The sequence below is a fragment of the Phocoena phocoena genome, chromosome 19 (assembly GCF_963924675.1).
Source record: "Phocoena phocoena chromosome 19, mPhoPho1.1, whole genome shotgun sequence".
NCBI classification, from domain to species: Eukaryota; Metazoa; Chordata; class Mammalia; order Artiodactyla; family Phocoenidae; genus Phocoena; species Phocoena phocoena.
Genome location: NC_089237.1, coordinates 57838153 through 57856678, shown reverse-complemented (window position 1 = coordinate 57856678; position 18526 = coordinate 57838153). Strand labels below are relative to the sequence as shown.

General features: G+C 45.0%; 1 protein-coding gene and 1 pseudogene across 1 annotated transcript in view; one reads left to right on the top strand and one right to left on the bottom strand.

The window, feature by feature from the left end:
- The window catches only part of SPECC1 (sperm antigen with calponin homology and coiled-coil domains 1), a 181002-nt gene that overhangs the window by 17334 nt on the left and 145142 nt on the right, over positions 1-18526 (top strand). The window contains exon 2 of the mRNA XM_065896521.1: positions 1665-1800. Coding sequence (XP_065752593.1) covers positions 1665-1800 — 136 coding nt within the window. The remainder of the gene's footprint in view (positions 1-1664; positions 1801-18526) is intronic.
- LOC136139563 (U6 spliceosomal RNA) lies at positions 11587-11679 on the bottom strand (annotated as a pseudogene).

Below are 18526 nucleotides of genomic sequence, written 5' to 3'. Positions count from 1 at the left end.
CTGTTTTGACTTCTGTCACCATCATTTGCTTTTGTCCATTCTTTTTTGTGTGTGTGGTACGCGGGCCTCTCACCGCTGTGGCCTCTCCCGTTGCGGGGCACAGGGTCCAGACGCGCAGGCTCAGCGGCCATGGCTCACGGGCCCAGCCGCTCCGCGGCATGTGGGATCTTCCCGGACCGGGGCACGAACCCGTGTCCCCTGCATCGGCAGGTGGACTCCCAACCACTGCGCCACCAGGGAAGCCCGGTTTTGTCCATTCTTGAGCTTCACTTGCATGAAACCAGGCATAATATACTCTTTTGTGTCTGGTCTCTTTCACTTAACATAGTGAATGTGAGACCCACCCATTCATTACTGTATCGGTAACTATTTAAATTGCTGCGTGGTTTCCATTGTATACTGTACCACTATTTAATTTACCCCTTCTGTTGAAGAACATTCGGGTTGTTCTAGGTCTGGCTGTAATAAATAAAGCTGCTATGAGCATTCTTTGGAGGAGCCTGTGTAGAGCTTGAGGGTGTTTGCTGAATCACAGGGTGCAAATATTTAGCTTTAGTGAATCCTCCCTCTTTTCCAAAGCGGCGACCAGTTTACACTCCCACCAGCAGACGAGGAGTGTTCCAGTTGCTCCCCAACCTCACTAGCACTTGGTATTTCTCTTCTCTTTCAAGCCATTCTGAGGGATATGTCGCAACACCCTGAAATCTAAATGCTGCAAAGGTGGACATGCTTTTTTTGCATTGTGCAAGTATCTAGACTCCTAACCTTCAGTATGTGACCCCAGAGCCAGCAAAGCGGGCTGGAGCAGGGCCCTGGGCCGGTGTGGTGGGCCAGGCTGCTGCTTCCACGTCCCGGTTGATTTGAGGGCGTTTTCACGCTGGTTCCCAGGATGTCAGGTGCGTTTGTGGTGGCATCTGCCTGCCTCCATCTTCTGGAACGATTAGTGTTCTTTAGCAGAGACTCACACTGGTTGAGAGAACTTATTTGTGGGTTTTCTCTTCCACCTTGAGAGTAATTTACCTGGGCCAGAGTGTGAGCTCATTTCGGGACACTTCAATACCTTTCAACAAATATTTGTTCTGCACCTCCCATGCCAGGGAATAAAGCAGAAAAGGAGCCGAGGGTCCCTAACAGCCTTCTTCTGGCCTCCAAAAAAGTCCCTCTGCTGCCTTCGGAGGCGGCGTGTGTCTGGGGGCATGGGAGTGCTTGGGGTGAGCACGTGTAGCTGTTCAGTCAGATCTTTGTATCTCTTCCCCCTGCTTCCTCCAGACGTATGTTTTTGTGCTACATTTTATTGTCTTTGAATTTCTTGTGCGTTGCCCTATCCTGACTTCTGTGTACCATACAGTTCTTTCTTCATCAGTTCCCAGCCTTTTAACTTTTTTGAAAAAAGACCTCATTATTTGACGTGTGAATGATGGGTAGTAACCACCCGCACCGTTATACCGATCTCTGAAACAGTGACGGAGGATCACACTGTGACCTGTGAGGGCATCGCGGGTTTGTCTGCGCTTTTCCCCCCGTGCCTTCCTGCTACTCGAGGTACCCTCACTGCCCCTCAGCTGCTGGGCAGGTGGGCCTGCTCGGTGCTTTACTGGTTTATAGTGCTCCAGCCCCAAAATGCGTCTCTTCACCTTCTCTCTCTCCATCCACCTCTCTCTCAGCTCAAGCGGGCCAGCAGTGAGGACACGCTCAACAAGCCAGGCGGTGCCGCCGCTTCTGGGGCAGCTCGACTGAAAAAGACGTCCACGTCTGGGGCCGTCTCCGAACTCGCAGAGAGCCGCCTGAGGGGCCCCCCAGGTAGGAGGGCCCGAGGGGGGGGCAGGTGGGAGGGACTCAGAGTGGAAGGACTCAGGCAGGTTGGGGGGGGGACAGGTGGGAGGGACCCAGGTGGGGGGCGCAGGTGAGAGGGACCCAGGTCGAAGGGACCCAGGCAGGAAGGGAGCCAGGTCAGAGGGACCCAGGCGGGCCTTTTCTTGTCCATTTGAAAGCACCTCGGGCATTCACGCCTCCTTCCCCATCAGATACGTACGAAGCACTTACTCTGAGTGAGGAACTGGTTCAGGCGACAACATCCCACAACAGGAGATGGGATGATCCACAAAAGGAAGCAAAGAGGCAGTGGGGAGCCCTGTGCTTCCCCCGGTCCCTCTGGTTGCCCAGCATCTAGCACGTGTTGCGTCCCTGGAGATCCAGGCAGGGTGGTGCAGGCTCTGGGGCCGTCTTGGTGTCTTCGTGGTGCTCCGCGTGTCAGATAAGCAAGTCAGTGTGTAAGTCCCTGGCAGAGGCAGGGGCACAGCATCCGTCCTGGGCCCTACGGAAGCCGGGAAGGTCCTCTCGGAAGGCTGTTCAGACTCGTTTCGATGGCCAGTGGCCTCGGGAACCCCTGGGCTTTCTCAGTGTTACTAGCTCTTTTTGAGAAACCAAAAAGGGTGTGTTTTTTTTTCCTAAGTTTTAAAAATATTGATTTATTAATTCATTTAAAAATAACAGAAATAAAATTAAACCCATTACATGTTAACATAATTATCATATCTTTATGAAAAAATTTCAAAAACAAAAAATAATATTGAGAAAAATGGCATTTTATATCTTTGCATATCTTTATTTTTTAGAATTTTATTATTTTATACAGCAGGTTCTTATTAGTTATCTATTTTATACATATTAGTGTATATATGTCAATCCCAATCTCCCAATTCATCCCACCGCCACCATCCCCCCTCCACTTTCCCCCCTTGCTGTCCATACATTCGTTCTCTACATCTGTGTCTCTATTTCTGCCTTGCAAACCGGTTCATCTGTACCATTTTTCTAGGTACCACATATGTGTGTTAATATACGATATTTGTTTTTCTCTTTCTGACTTACTTCACTCTGTATGACAGTCTGTAGATCCATCCATGTCTCAACAAATGACCCAATTTCGTTCCTTTTTATGGCTGAGTAATATTCCATTGTATATATGTACCACTTCTTCTTTATCCATTCATCTGTCGATGAATGACCTGGCTATTGTAAATAGTGCTGCAATGAACATTGGGGTGCATGTGTCTTTTTGAATTATGGTTTTCTCTGGGTATATGCCCAGTAGTGGGATTGCTGGGTCATATGGTAATTCTATTTTTAGTTTTTTAAGAAACCTCCATACTGTTCTGCATATTGGCTGTATCAATTTACATTCCCACCAACAGTGCAAGAGGGTTCCCTTTTCTCCACACCCTCTCCAGCATTTGTTGTTTGTAAATTTTCCAATGATGCCCATTCTGACTGGTGTGAGGTGATACCTCGTTGTAGTTTTGATTTACATTTCTCTAATAATTAGCGGTGTTGAGCTGCTTTTCATGTGCCTCTTGGCCATCTGTATGTCTTCTTTGGAGAAATGTCTATTTAGGTTTTCTGCCCATTTTTGGATAATATTGAGCTGCATGAGCTGTTTATATATTTTGGAGATTAATCCTTTGTCCGTTGATTCGTTGGCAAATATTTTCTCCCATTCTGAGGGTTGTCTTTTTGTCTTGTTTGCAGTTTCCTTTGCTTTGCAAAAGCTTTTAAGTGTCATTACGTCCCATTTGTTTATTTTTGTTTTTATTTCCATTACTCTAGGAGGTGGATCAAAAAAGATCTTGCTGTGATTTATGTCAAAGAGTGTTCTTCTTATGTTTTCCTCTAAGAGTTTTATAGTGTCTGGTCTTACATTTAGGTCTCTAATCCATTTTGAGTTTATTTTTGTGTATGGTGTGAGGGAGTGTTCTAATTTCATTCTTTCGAAAAGGTTTTTTTTAAACCATTATATTTGAGTCCAGAGTATAGGAAACTTAAAACGTCAGAGAAAGTATTTCATTTTCTTTTGCAGCACATAGATAAGAAAGCTAAGCTTTCCGTGGTCTAACTCACAATGCAGCTCAATTAATAATAGTAATGTACTGCTCAATTGTCTGAGGTGGGAACACAGCTGAAATATGACATTACTCATTTATAATAGGAGGTGAATGGTAGACTACTTGTGATTTTTGTACTGTTACATAAAATATCACAATCCAGATTAGCTTTCCAAAGGTGTATTTTAATTTATTTAGTTTTCAAAAAGTTGAATCTGTGAAGAATATATGTGGCTTTTTTTGCCTAGGATGCAGGGGAATGGCCTTGTGTTTCTACATAATGGTTTTACTTTTTTTTTTTTTAACTTGACACTTCATTATTTTTTTTAATTTTTATTTATTTATTTTCTTTTATTATTTTTTTGTCTGCATTGGGTCTCAATTGCGGCACGTGGGATCTTCCCTGAGGCACGCGGGATCTTTCGTTGCAGTGTGTGGGCTCTTTATTGTGGTGCGTGAGCTTCTCTCTAGTTGTGGCGTGCAGGTTTTTCTCTCTCTGGTTGTGGTGCATGGGCTCTGCAATTTGCGGCACTTGGGCTCTCTAGCTGTGGCGCGTGAGCTCTGTAGTTTGCGACACTTGGGCTCTCTAGTTGTGGCACATGGGCTTAGTTGCCCCACAGCATGTGGGTGTTAGTTCCACTACCAGGGAACGAACCACTGTCCCCTGCATTGGAAGGAGGATTCTTAACCACTGGACCACCAGGGAAGTCCCCACATTTGGTTTGTAAAGTACAACATATGAAAGTACAACTTATTTTTATCAAGGCAGCCTAAAACTGATTCTAAAAGTTAACAAAGGGACTCCCCTCGTGGCACAGTGGTTAAGAATCCACCTGCCAATGCAGGGGACATGGGTTTCAGCCCTGGTCCGGGAAGATCCCACATGCCGTGGAGCAACTAAACCCGTGCACCACAACTACTGAGCCTGTGTTCTAGAGGCTGCGTGACACAACTACTGAGCCCGCATGCCACAACTACTGAAGCCTGCACGCCTAGAGCCTGTGCTCTGCAACAAGAGAAGCCACCACAATGGGAGGCCCGCGCACCGCAACCAAGAGTAGCCCCCGCTCGATGCAACTAGAGAAAGCCCGCATAGCAACGAAGACCCCACACAGCCAAAAATAAATAAACAAACAAACAAATAAATAAATAAGGGCTAACAAAGCACCACTAAAAACTAACAGACTGACCTCACTCTCAAATATTGATGCAAAAATGGGAGATGAAAATATTAGCAAGTGTGATTCAACAAGAAATTAAAAGAACAGTAGTGCACATCACAACCAAGTGGGTTTACGCCATCCAGGAATGGCTTAATAGGAGATTGGGGAATATAATCCATCATACAATATTAATAGACTAAAAAAGAAAAACCATATGGTCATCCCCATAGAGATGGAAGATGTCTTTGACAAAATTAACACTCTTTCTGATTTAAAAACAAGCTCTTGGTAGACTACAAGTGTATGGGTACTTCTTTAGTGATATGAAATATATGTATCTTGGGACTTCCTTGGTGGCGCAGTAGTTAAGAATCCGCCTGCCAATGCAGGGGACATGGGTTCGAGCCCTGGTCCAGGAAGATCCCACGTGCCGTGGAGCAACTAAGCCCGTGCACCACAACTACTGAGCCCATGTGCCACAACTACTGAAGCCCGTGTGCCTAGAGCCCATGCTCTTCAACAAGAGAAGCCACCGCAATGAGAAGCATGTGCACTGCAACGAAGAGTAGCCGTCATTCACTGCAACTAGAGAAAGCCCGTGCATGGCAACGAAGACCCAACGCAGCCAAAAGAATCAATAAATAAATTTATATTAAAAAAAAGAAATATATATGTATCTCAAGCCAAAGCCAGCACTATGCCCGATGGTGAAATCCTAGAAGTGTTTCCATTAAAATCAAGAATGATTCAAGGTTGCCCACCACCAAATTTTTTTGCAAGTATTAACCTAGGCAGTGAGATAGGAGAGCTATAGGAGTGTATTCATGTTGGAAATGAGGATACAGGATGATGATTTTATGCAGATAATACCGCTGTATGTTTAGAAAAATGCTTAGAATTTCCTGAAAGTTGTATCCTGAGAAAAAACTTAGCATGTGCTAAAAATCTATTAGATATAAGAGTTCAGTGTGTGGCTCGTTATTTATAGGATATAAAATATCAATAGTTTTCTTATCAGTGACTAGTTAGAAAAGATAATAAGAAATGATCCTATTTATGAAGGAACAAAAGAGGTAAAATACCTAGTAATAAACTTAATATTACCAGAGCCTCTATTTTAAAAACTCTTAAAACCCTTTTAAAGGACATAAAAGAAGATATAAATACACATGATTCTTGGATAAGAAGACTAAATATAATATAGGTTAAATTTAGGGACTTCCCTGGTGGTACAGTGGTTAAGAATCTGTCTGCCAATGCAGGGGACATGGGTTCAAGCCCTGGTCCGGGAAGATCCCACATGCCGTGGAGCAACTAAGCCCGTGCGCCACAACTACCGAGCCTGCGCTCTAGAGCCTACAAGCCGCAACCACTGAAGCCCACGTGCGTATAGCCCGTGCTCCGCAACAAGAGAAGCCCCAGCTCGCTGCAACTAGAGAAAGCCCGCAGGCAGCAACAAAGACCCAACACAGCCAAAAAAAAAAAAAAATAAAAACAAAAAGATTAGTCAGTATACAACAAAGATGTCTAAATTATTCTGTGAATTCGTTTTCATCACAATTAAAATATCAGTGGGAATTTGAGAGTAGAAACATAAAATGATACTGGGTTTATCTAATAAAACAGGGGTTCTCAACTGCGGGCGATTTTGCCCTGCACCCCAACCCACGGAACAAGCGGCAAAGTCTGCAGACATTTTTTGGTTGTCATCACTAGGGGGGTGATACTGACATCTAGTGGGTAGAGGTCAGAGATGCTGCTAAATATCCTACAAGGCACAGGACTTCCTGCCCAAAATGTCAATAGTGCCGCTGATGATAAACCCTGATCTAGGAGAATAAATACTCTAGAATAACCAGGAAATTTCTGAAAAATTAGTGATCGAGGGACTAACCTCTTCAGTGGAACAGTGGAGACAGTCCAGAATACACTGGAGGATTTCATGTAGGATAAAGATGGCATTTTATATCAAGACGGATAATTCACTCAAAAATAATAACTGATTGGATTTTTAGGGAAAAATAAAGCTGGATCCCTATCTCACTCCTCTCATCAAAACAAATTCCAAGTGAATTAGAGATTAAATTTTAAAAAGTGAAACCATGGGGCTTCCCTGGTGGCGCAGCGGTTGAGAGTCTGCCTGCCGATGCAGGGGACACGGGTTCGTGCCCCAGTCCGGGAAGATCCCACATGCCGCGGAGCGGCTGGGCCCGTGAGCCATGGCCGCTGAGCCTGCGCGTCTGGAGCCTGTGCTCCGCAACGGGAGAGGCCACAACAGTGAGAGGCCCGCGTACCGCAAAAAAAAAAAAAAAAAGTGAAACCATGCAAGTACAAAGAGAAAACATGAGAGAATCAACTTGTAGTCTCGGCCCTGGAAGGGTCTTTCTAAGTAGGAACAAACACAGAAGCCATAGAGGAAATGGTGAAAAATCACATAAGTATTAAACACTCCTTCGTAAAAAGAGGAAATTATTTGCAAAACATGTAACAAAGGGGGCTTATTTACAAAGAGTTTGTATAAATCAATAAGAAAAAGAAAAATAGTAAAAAAAAAAAAAGAGTAGTTCACATAGAATGGAAATACAGATAGCCACTAGGAAGATGCCAAGTCTTACTTAGAGGTAAAGGAATGTAAATCAGAGCAATAATTATGATATACAATTTCCCCTAACAGATTAATAAAAATTAAAATGATTGAGGGAATTCCCTGGTGGTCCAGTGGTTAGGACTCCACGCTTCCACTGCAGGGGGCACGGGTTTGATCCCTGGTCGGGGAACTAAGATCCCACATGCTGTGCGGCACGGCCAATGTAAGTCCAAAAAACAAAACAAAACATTAAAATGATTGATAATTTCTGATGTTATGAAGCGTGAAAGGAACCACACCACATATAGCTGATGACAAGGACAGTCTGGTAAAATCTGTCTACATTTGAAATACATACAATCTTTCACCAAGGATTTCTCCTACTTAGCATTTAGCGTTACTGATATACTTGAAAAAGGATGCCGATATATATGGACAAGATATTCGGTTGTGGCATTATTGTAACAGTAAAATACTGGAAATACCTAAGTGTGTATCAGCCCAGCGCTGATTGCAGAATGAGATTTTGGTACAGCAGAACAGTATGCAGCCATGGAAACGGACACAGATTCGTCTGTACGGACAGGGAAAGATCATTACTAAGTGGGGAAAGTAACATGGTGCATCTCGTCTGACCTCATTGGTTTTGATTTTTAAATAGATGTTAATATAATTTTTGAAATCGTAACTTTTTTTCTGGGAGGATGTAGGGATGTTATCTTTGAGGAGAGTTACCAGAATTGAAAGTGGTGGGGGAGGGACTTCCCTGGTGGCATAGTGGTTAAGAATCTGCCTGCCAGTGCAGGGGACATGGGTTTGAGCCCTGGTCCGGGAGGACCCCACATGCCGTGGAGCAGCTAAGCCCACCTGCCACAACTACTGAGCCTGCGAGCCACAACTACTGAAGCCCACGCGCCTAGAGCCTGTGCTCCGCAACAAGAGAAGTCACCGCAATGAGAATCCCGCGCACCGCGTCTAAGAGTAGTCCCCGCGTGCCACAACCAGAGAAAGCCCGCGCGCAGCAACGAAGACCCAGCGCAGCCAAAAATAAAGTAAAGAAATAAAAAGACACACACAAAAAAAAGAAGTGGTGGAGGAAGGAGACTTTTCATGTTAGATCTTTCTATACTGTTTAAAATTTTTAAAAACACATGCAGACATTGCTTTAAAAAAATAAAAACAGAGTAAATACAAATCATAACCTAATTTTCTTTTTTTTTTTTGCCTTAGCCAAATCCTTCCTCTTCCACTTGCTTTTTAGGGTGTCTTAACTATTCATTGGTAAATTATTTAACTGCTTGATCCCATTATGTACTCCCTTTGTTCAGGATTCTAGAGAAAGACCTTGGTTTTACTGGTTCCCACACCCCATGGGCTTTAGTTTCCTTACTTGTTCCTTGAGGAAATACCTACAGATCTAGGGCACAATGATGTCACGGCAAAGGTCTGTGAATGCTTTGTAAACTGTAACGGGCTATTGAAATGTAAGATGCACTTCTATTCCTATAGTTATCATTCAAATTCAGTTTGCCCTCTACTTGATTGTAATGCAATTATATCCTTTGACCTCATCGAGTTGAATTAGAAAACTGCATTTGTCTCTGGACCTTTTGTTTTGAAGTGCAGGTTGTCCTTAACATTTTCATGTCAGCTTTTGGACAGCTGACACTTTTGTACATTGTCATGTATCCCCAAACTGCCTCGTTCCTGGTGAATTTGGACCCGTGCATCAGCTGATAAGCCCACTGTTAGAAGCAGTGGCCGGCATGGCCATGCTGCCCGTCAGCCGGTGTGTCTCTGTTGCAGGTGCCAGCACCCCTGCAATTATGCAGTCATGTTAGTTGGTCGTGTGAATATCGGATCACACTTTGTCTTTATTTTATGAGCACGAAAACCAGGGGAACGAGAGTGTTGGCACTAGTAATAAGTGTGGGTTTTTAAATCTCAGTCCTGTTGAGTCAAAGAGGGAGGTGATTTAGTGTGTTAGAAACGGCACCTCACTGGACTCACAACCATTCTCTATAGATTCAGCTGTGAAGAATAATATAAAACTAAAGAAAATAAGGAAAATGCTAGCAGTATGTAGTTGATTTCCTCTTAAAGGAAAGATGTAATTATAAATTATTTATAGAACTTAGGGGACAGAAATCTTTTTATGGCCCTCAAGTCTTACTTAGTTTTTGAACTTTTGGCTTTAGCACACTTTTTTTTTTTTTGGTAATGCATGGTATGGTATAATCTGTGTTTTCTTTCAAATATATTAAATTTGGAAGGGATCTCATTGTGAAATTATGATACAGTGTTGTGGTTTTAAACTCACAGTGGTTAAACCTGTGATCAGCCTGTATTGCACCCTTTCCTGGGAATTGATCTGTCCTCAAGGAGGAGCCCTCAAACGTAGAACAGGAGAAAATGCTCACTCCTTAGGTAATAATGATTGTATGATTGTTCACGCTTGCATCTGTTGCTAACGCACAGTCTAACCCAGGTGCTGGGGGAACTGCGTGAAGGGGCTGGACTGTCTCCGGGTTCTGGTGTCCAGGCCCCAGCATCCCCGGGGCCCTGCCGCCGTCTGCAGTAACTGCAGCAGCCGCAGGGGTGTGGACGGGCGCTCGGGGTCCAGCCCCAGCTGGTGCCCCCGAGGTGCTGGCCTCATTCGTCCTCCCAGCAGCCTCCAGGAGAAGGCGGTGTTTCATCCAGATCAGGGGGCTTCAGAGAGGTCAAAGGAGCGTGGCTTTGTCTCGCCCACGCCCGCCCTATTTCCACACTGAACACGGGCTCCTCCTAACTGATTCTGAATCAGTATTATAACATCTCTGCGGTACAGCCGGACACACCTGCTTCTTCCTTTTCTCCCTCCGGTGCCCGTGGTGAAGACCTAGTTTTACCCGATGGGCGTGGAGCTTAGAGAATGGGGTGGCCCCTCGTGGTAGGCAGCTGTCCTCCCTGGTACCCCATAAGCGCGCATCTCAGCCCGCACGAGATGCTGAGCGCCCCCTAAAGCTGCAAGGCGGTCCTGCCACTAGATGGCAGTCTCGTCCAAACATTGACCCCTGCGCTGGGAGTCCCTGCTCTGACCAGCAGTCCTCCTGGCATTCATTAGGTCAACAAATATTTTCAAGCGCCTACTGTGTGCTCGGCGCTGTCCTAGGCAACAGAGAGACATCGAGGAGCACGACATGGAGCTCGGTGAACAGATGTGGTTGTGGCCGTGTGGGGGAGGAGGACAGAGGGCGGGGGGGCCGGGGGCTGAGAGAAAGAGGGGTGAATGACCCGACCTCATTTTGGAAGGAGCACTTTGGCTGCCTGTGCAGACTGGACGAATGGACAGGGGAGACCAGATGAGAGGCTATGGCCAGACCCTAGGAGAGAGACTTTTCAAGGCTGAATAATAGTCCATCATATGTAAATACTACATTTTCTATATCCCTCCGCCATCGGACAGACCAGAAAGACCAGGAACGAGCTTTAACTTCAGGCGTTGTCTGGGGTGACCCCGGTGTGAGGAGGTTTAGAACTTGGTGCTGGTATTATCAAGTCTTGGGTTCTTAGGTGGTACCTGGTGGTTTCATGGCCCTGTATTTCCCAGGGGTCATCAGGGCTTGGCGGCTTTCCGGGGTCCTCCCCGGGAACCCGTGGTTCAGAGGGGGGCGCTCTCCCTGCTCCTGCCCCCAGGAACACTGACGTTTCTGCCAAGTCTTTCCGTCCAGAAATGTGCTGCCTCTCCAGTTCTCTGAGTTTTCATTTTCGTTTTTCCCTGATGTCTGCTTATTGCCCCCGTCCTCCCCCTCCCCCTCCCCCTCCCCCTCCCCCTCCTCCTCCCCCTCCTCCTCCTCCTGCCCCCGGCTCTTCCTCCGGCTCCTTCTGTTTGTTGAGTTTATGCCTAGGTTTATACTTATCCTGCTTTGGTGGATGGGATTCCTTAGTCATTGTATTTTCTTTCTTTTTCTTCTTTTTTAACATGGAAAACTTCATGAACTTGCATGTCATCCTCCACGCTAATCTTCTCTGTATCCTTCCAAGTTTAGAATGTGCTGCTGAAGTGAGCATTTGTATTTTTTTAATTAGATATTTTTAAACTAATTCATAACTGACTCCTTCCCTTACTGGTACTGATGGTTTTCAGTTGATTCTTATGTGTTTTCCAAGTGGAGGATTCTATCAGCTGCGATAACAATGCCTTTTGTCTCCTCCATCCCGTAGCTGTGTCTTTTCTCTCTGATTCCTGCTGTATCGTGAGACCTGAGTTGTGTTCAATGCTAGTGATGTCCTTGTTCTCATTTTACTGTGATTGCTTTTTAAAAAATTTTATAAATTTATTTATTTTGTTTTTGGCTGCGTTGGGTCTTCGTTGCTGCGCGTGGGCTTTCTGTAGTTGCAGTGAGCGGGGGCTACTCTCCATTGCGGTGCATGGGCTTCTCATTGCGGTGGCTTCTCTTGCTGTGGAACACGGGCTCTAGGCACGTGGGCTTCAGTAGTTGTGGCACGTGGGCTCAGTAGTTGTGGCTCGCAGGCTCTAGAGTGCAGGCTCAGTAGTTGCGGCGCACGGGCTTAGCTGCTCTGCGGCATCTTCCCGGACCACGGCTCGAACCTGTGTCCCCTGCATTGGCAGGAGGATTCTTAACTACTGCACCACCAGGGAAGCCCACTGTGATTGCTTTTGATGTTTCCCTATTAAATCAGATACAGAAAGTTGGCTTGAGATATTGTTTTGCAGGTTCAGTTCTTCCTTTCCTCTTTTGCTCAGAGTTACTAGGATTGGGTGGTAGATTTATTAAATGCCCTCAAGGCATTCTGTTATTACTTTAATTATTGATTTTCTTTTTTACCCTGGAGTCTCCTTCAGGAAATCCAAATATGTGTATATTTGGTCTCCTGGGTATGTCTTCCACATCACGTATTTCTTTAATCCTTTTGATTGCTTTCATGCATCCTCTGATTTTTAAAAGTTTATCATCTAATATGCTTTGCTTTGTTTCTTTACTTGAATTCAACTATTGTGTCTTTAATCTTTAGTATAATTTCTCTGATCGCAAATTGTTTCTTTATGACTTCTTGCTCTATCTTCATAGCTATAAAAGCTCCTTGAGTTTCAATGAGGATGCAGATTAGAGATTTTTTTTTAATTTCCTATTTCTTCCAATAACTTTGTTTCATAGGTCCATATTTATCTGGATTCCTCAGATGATTCCCCTTTTATGAACTGCTGAGACTTTCCATATAGATCTAGTGATTTTCTAGAATCCATCTTCACAGAGGGAAATCTGTTGTGTCATGTCCCAGGGGTGGTATCTATGCCGGTGACTTTCTCTCACGCGGAGACTCAGGGTAAACTTTGAATAATGCAAAGTGCTGGCTTCCCTTGATTTACATGTTAGCTGCATTTCTAGAAAATTCAGTGTCTAATAAAGTGTAAAAACTCTCCTTGTGGGCTTCCCTGGTGGCGCAGTGGTTGAGAGTCCGCCTGCCGATGCAGGGGATACGGCTTCGTGCCCCGGTCCGGGAAGATCCCACATGCTGCGGAGCGGCTGGGTCCGTGAGCCATGGCCGCTGAGCCCGCGCGTCCGGAGCCTGTGCCCCGCAACGGGAGAGGCCACAACAGTGAGAGGCCCATGTACCACAAAAAAAAAAAAAAAAAAAAAAACCACCAAAACACCCTCTCCTTCTGTTTCTATGTAAAATAGTGTTAGATTCTGGACTCAGATCATTATAAACATTTTTTTTTCACTTCCCGAATGCTGGGTATCCTAAGAGAGGGGAGAGGGCTGCAAGAAGCAGGCACACCCCTGACATTTGTAGGGCCTGGGGCAAGGAGGCAAATAAGGACCCACTGTTTATTGGCAAGGTTCTGATCAATGTAATTAAGTAGCCTATGAAGGATCAGGGATTTTGGGTGATCTGTTAGGTTGTGGATTTGATGAAAATAATTTTCTGGCTCATTTTCGTTGTTTTTATCAGTAAGGTATGAATTTTGTGTGGCAAATTTTATTCTTTTTTTCTGCTAAGCCTTTTCCCCCCTGAGTTCATGTTAGTATTTTCTAATTTCTATCACTTCATGATTTTGAATGATTCTCAAAGATTTTTTTAAAATTGTAATGGTATTCAAAGTGTATAGTTTTTATATAGATTTTCATCAAAATATAAATTGGGCTTCCCTGGTGGCGCTAGTGGTTGAGAACCTGCCTGCCAATGCAGGGAACACGGGTTCGAGCCCTGGTCTGGGAAGATCCCACATGCCGCGGAGCAACTGGGCCCGTGAGCCACAACTACTGAGCCTGCGCGTCTGGAGCCTGTGCTCTGCAACAAGAGAGGCAGAGACAGTGAAAGGCCCGCGCACCGCGCACCGCGATGAAGAGTGGACCCCGCTCACCGCAACTAGAGAAAGCCCTCGCACAGAAACGACGACCCAACACTGCCAAAAATAAATAAATAAATTTAAAAAAAAAAATAATAATAAATTAAAGTCAATAAAATAGTTGAAAATGTATTTCACATATATATATATTTTTTTGCGGTACACGGGCCTGTCACTGTGCTCCCCCTCTGTGGAGCACAGGTTCCAGACGCGCAGGCTCAGCGGCCATGGCTCACGGGCCTAGCCGCTCCGTGGCATGTGGGATCTTCCCGGACCGGGGCACAAACCCGTGTCCCCTGCATCGGCAGGTGGACTCTCAACCACTGCACCACCAGGGAAGCCCTGTTTTTTTTTTTTTTTAATTACCTTTAAGTTTGCAGTAATTATAGATTCACATGCAGTAGCAAGGTATAAGATTCCCTTGTCCCTTTTACTGGTTATCCCGAGTGGTACCATTTTGCAAAATGCTAGTACAGTGTCACAATCGGAGAGCAACATCGACACAGTCTGGTTTTAGAGCGTCTCCATCACCACCAGGATCCCTCCCGTGGTCCTTTTACAGCCACACTCATGCCTCTCGATCCCCACCCCCTCCTTAACCCCTGGCAACCACTAATCTGTTTTCCATTTCCATAGTTTTGCTATTTCAAGATTCCTTTTTAATTTCTTCATAGTATTTCATGGTGTGGATGTGCCACAGTCTATTTACCCACAAGTCTGGGTTGTATCTAGTGTTTTGCTCTCATGAATAAAGCTGTTACAAACATTATCATTAATAAAGTGGTACAGGTTTTTACGTGGACATTTTGTGGAAGCATTTCTCTGGGACAAATGCCCAGGAGTGCACTTGTTGGATTGTATTAGTTGCATGTTTAGTTTTTTAAGAAATTGCCAAAATGTGTTTCCAGAGTGGCTGCGCCATTTTATACTCACGCCAGCAATGTGTGAGTGATCCAGTTTCTCCACAGCCACGCTAATAGGTGTGTGGTGATATTTCACTCTAGTTTTAATTTGCATTTCCCTGATGGCTAATGATGTTGAAACACATCTTATTTTTCTTTTGCCACTTAAAAAAAATTTTATTTATTTAATTTATTATTTATTTTTGGCTGCGTTGGGTCTTCGTTGCTGTGCGCGGGCTTTCTCTAGTTGCGGCGAATGGGGCTACTCTTTGTTGCAGTGTGCGGGCTTCTCATTGCGGTGGTTTCTCTTGTTGCGGAGCACGGGCTCTAGGCCTGCGGGCTTCAGTAGTTGTAGCACGCGGGCTCAGTAGTTATGGCTTATGGGCTCTAGAGTGCAGGCTCAGTAGTAGTGGCGCACGGGCTTAGTTGCTCCGCAGCACGTGGGCTCTTCCCGGACCAGGGCTCGAACCCGTGTCCCCTGCATTGGCAGGCGGATTCTTAACCACTGCACCACCAGGGAAAACCCAACCTTATTCTTCTTTTCCAAAGTTGTTTTATCTAGTCTCGTTCCTTTGACTTTCTGTATAAATTTAGAATTATCTCATCTGTGTACACACAGAAAGTCTTCTGGGAATAGACATCTTTACTGTGTTGAGCCTTCCAATACACAAACATTTATTTAGATCTCCTCTGATTTCCTTCATCAGCATTTTATAGCTTTTAGCGTACAAATCCTGTACCTATTTTGCTGGATTTATACCTATTTCTTTTTTTTTTAGCAATTGTAAGTATTGTTACTGTATTTCTAATTTTGGTGTTCATTGCTAGAATATTGAAATACAGTTTATTTTTTATGTTTATCTTATATCTTGTGAACTTGCTGAACTCACTTAATAGTTGTCGGAGATTTTTTCTCCTTTAGATTCCTTGGGATTTTCTATGTAGACAATCATGTCGTCTACAAGTAGGAGCAGTTTTAACTCTTCATTTCTGACCTGTATGCCTTTTATTTCCCTTTCTTGCCTTGTTGCACTGTCTAGAAATTCCGACACTGTGTTGAATAAAAGTGCTGACAGTGGACATACTTGCCTTGTTCATAACCCTAGGGGGAAGGCATTCAATCTTCTACCATTACGTATAATGTTAGCTTTTGGTGTTTTGTACATGCTCTTTATCAAGCTGAGGAATTTCCCTTCTATCCTAATTTTTGTAAGATTTTTTTTTTCTGAGGAATTTCCCTCTATTCCAACGTTTATCGTGAACGGAAGGTGGAAAGTAGACCAGCTGACCTTCAACATATTCACCAGCTAGATTTACTTTTTAAAAATGTGGATGGTTGGGAGAGCGTTTTGTGAACCACTCGTTAAGAAAAGGGAGAGTGGGGCTTCCCTGGTGGCGCAGTGGTTGAGAGTCCGCCTGCCGATGCAGGGGACACGGGTTCGTGCCCCGGTCTGGGAAGATCCCACATGCCGCGGAGCGGCTGGGCCCGTGAGCCATGGCCGCTGAGCCTGCGCGTCCGGAGCCTGTCCTCCGCAACGGGAGAGGCCACAACAGTGAGAGGCCCGCGTAACGCATAAAAAAAAAAAAAAAAAAAAAAAAAAAAAAAAGAAAAGGGAGAGTGGAATTTTTAATGTTTTGATTTGTACCTTTTCTTGTATGAAAGAATTTAAGAAGTCTTATAGAGATAAATGCAAGAAAATAAAAAGATAAAAATGTGGGGGGGCGGAAATAGAAAAACCAAAAGCTAGAAGGAAAGTGCATGATTGCTAGTTTGGCAAGGAGTTTCTAGAAGCCAGAGGGGAGAGGGAAACCTGATTCATGATGAGAGGATGAGAAGAAGCCAGCTACTGATGAAACACACAACCTTCCTGGGACTGAAATGTACAAAAATCAAGTCTCCTTTAGGTATCTGAAGGGAACAAGGGATCGATTTTCTAAAGTCGGCAAAGGCATCTTATAAAGCAAAACTTGTATGTCTGAACACCCCACTAGCACCCCTAGGTAACAGTTCTGTCCTTTATTATTCTTTTAAACAATTCATACATTGACTCTCTCTCGCTCTTCAGTATTTAATCAGAAACACAGCATTATTGTTAGATTTCGGTGAATTTAAACCAGGTGAGAATATTGGGTTACGTGCCAGAGTGACATTACAGCAGTAAACTTCAGGGATGGAGATGTGATACGACTGATGATACGTGTTTGTGTTGACAGCTGGGGTCTGCTAGCTGAAATGTCGAGGATGCCTGTGAGTAAGCTTGGCAGGGGCCGTCGTAGAGCTCAGTATGACTGCAGTACAGTGGGTGGAGGTCGAGGACGTCTCCCACTGCAACTGCCCTTCCCGGGAGAGCATGGTGACTAATGGCCTTTTAATAGGGTCAGCTTCTGGACGGAGGGATGGAATGATTCGTTCTTCTAGGAGGACGATCGTGAGTGTTGCTCCTTGAGTGAGCGTGAGCTGGTTGCTGGTCAGAACCACGTGGCCCGGCGCCCGTGCCCCAGGCTTCTTTATGGAAGCGGAGAAAAGGGAAGGAAACGGTGGGTCCCACTGTGGAATGAGTTTTATGTTCCAGAAGAAAGTTCTGCTTTTCTGGTTCTGGGTAACCGTCACGTTGGATGGAAGGTAAGCTGGAGGTGTTTCCACTGAATTCATGGAACATTCAAGTTCCAGGCCCTGAACTTGGCCAATACCTTCTGAAACGTTCACATCGCCCTCTGGAAAACAGGACCAGACCTGCTGCCTCGTGCTGGCTTTCCTGGCTGCCGACGCACAGTAGATTCTCAGCGCTCTGCTCTCTCTTCCCGAAAGTTTGGATGATTAAGCTTGCCGTCGAATTTTATTTTTTAGCATATTGATTTCCGCATCAAAAATTAGGTGAATACTGAGGAAAGCGTTTTTCCTGAGCAAATTACAGTACAGATAGAGTAGAAGTGTGTCCTGCGGATACGTGCCGTCCCCCTCCCTCAACTGAACCTTGCTCAGGTTTTCTTAAACGCTCTTGGAGGGGATATTTATCCTCATTTGATCAATTCCAAAAGACAGCCCAGCCGAGGTGGCTTTATGCTGCGGGAATTCGTTTCGGAGCCCGAACGCAAGAGATTGATAATAAATGAAATCAACATATATTTGATAATCTAAGTGCAGAGTATTAAAGTCAGGAACTGTGTGTGGGGTTGACGGCGGAGGGTCCGAAAGGAAGACTTGCAGACAGCAGTGGAGCGGCAGGAAGACTGGAAGAAAAGTGGCAGAGGCGGGCACAGACGCGGCTTTGTTCTTCCCTTCCCGCCATGCCCCAGCTGTGTGGCCTGAAGCAAAAGGCTCCCCCAGCAACGCCACCAGTCCCGCTCTTGGAGTAGCCGCGTCTGTGGGCTTTCAAATGAAAGCAGGTAGAAAAGGTCCTTCTGCCATTTGCCTCGTTCTCAGTGCGTTTTCCGAGTTAACCCATCCTGGCTCCTGGCCACCCCTGGGGCTCCTTTTGGGCCCTTGCAAACCATTCCTTTAAAAATCGGTTCTATCAAACTCTAGTCTTTGGTCAGGTAAAATTTTTATATCATATTCATTTTTTGAATCGGTCATAGAATCATATGGCTCACAATGTAAAGGGTACAGTGAAAAGCTTTGCTGCCACCCCTCTGTC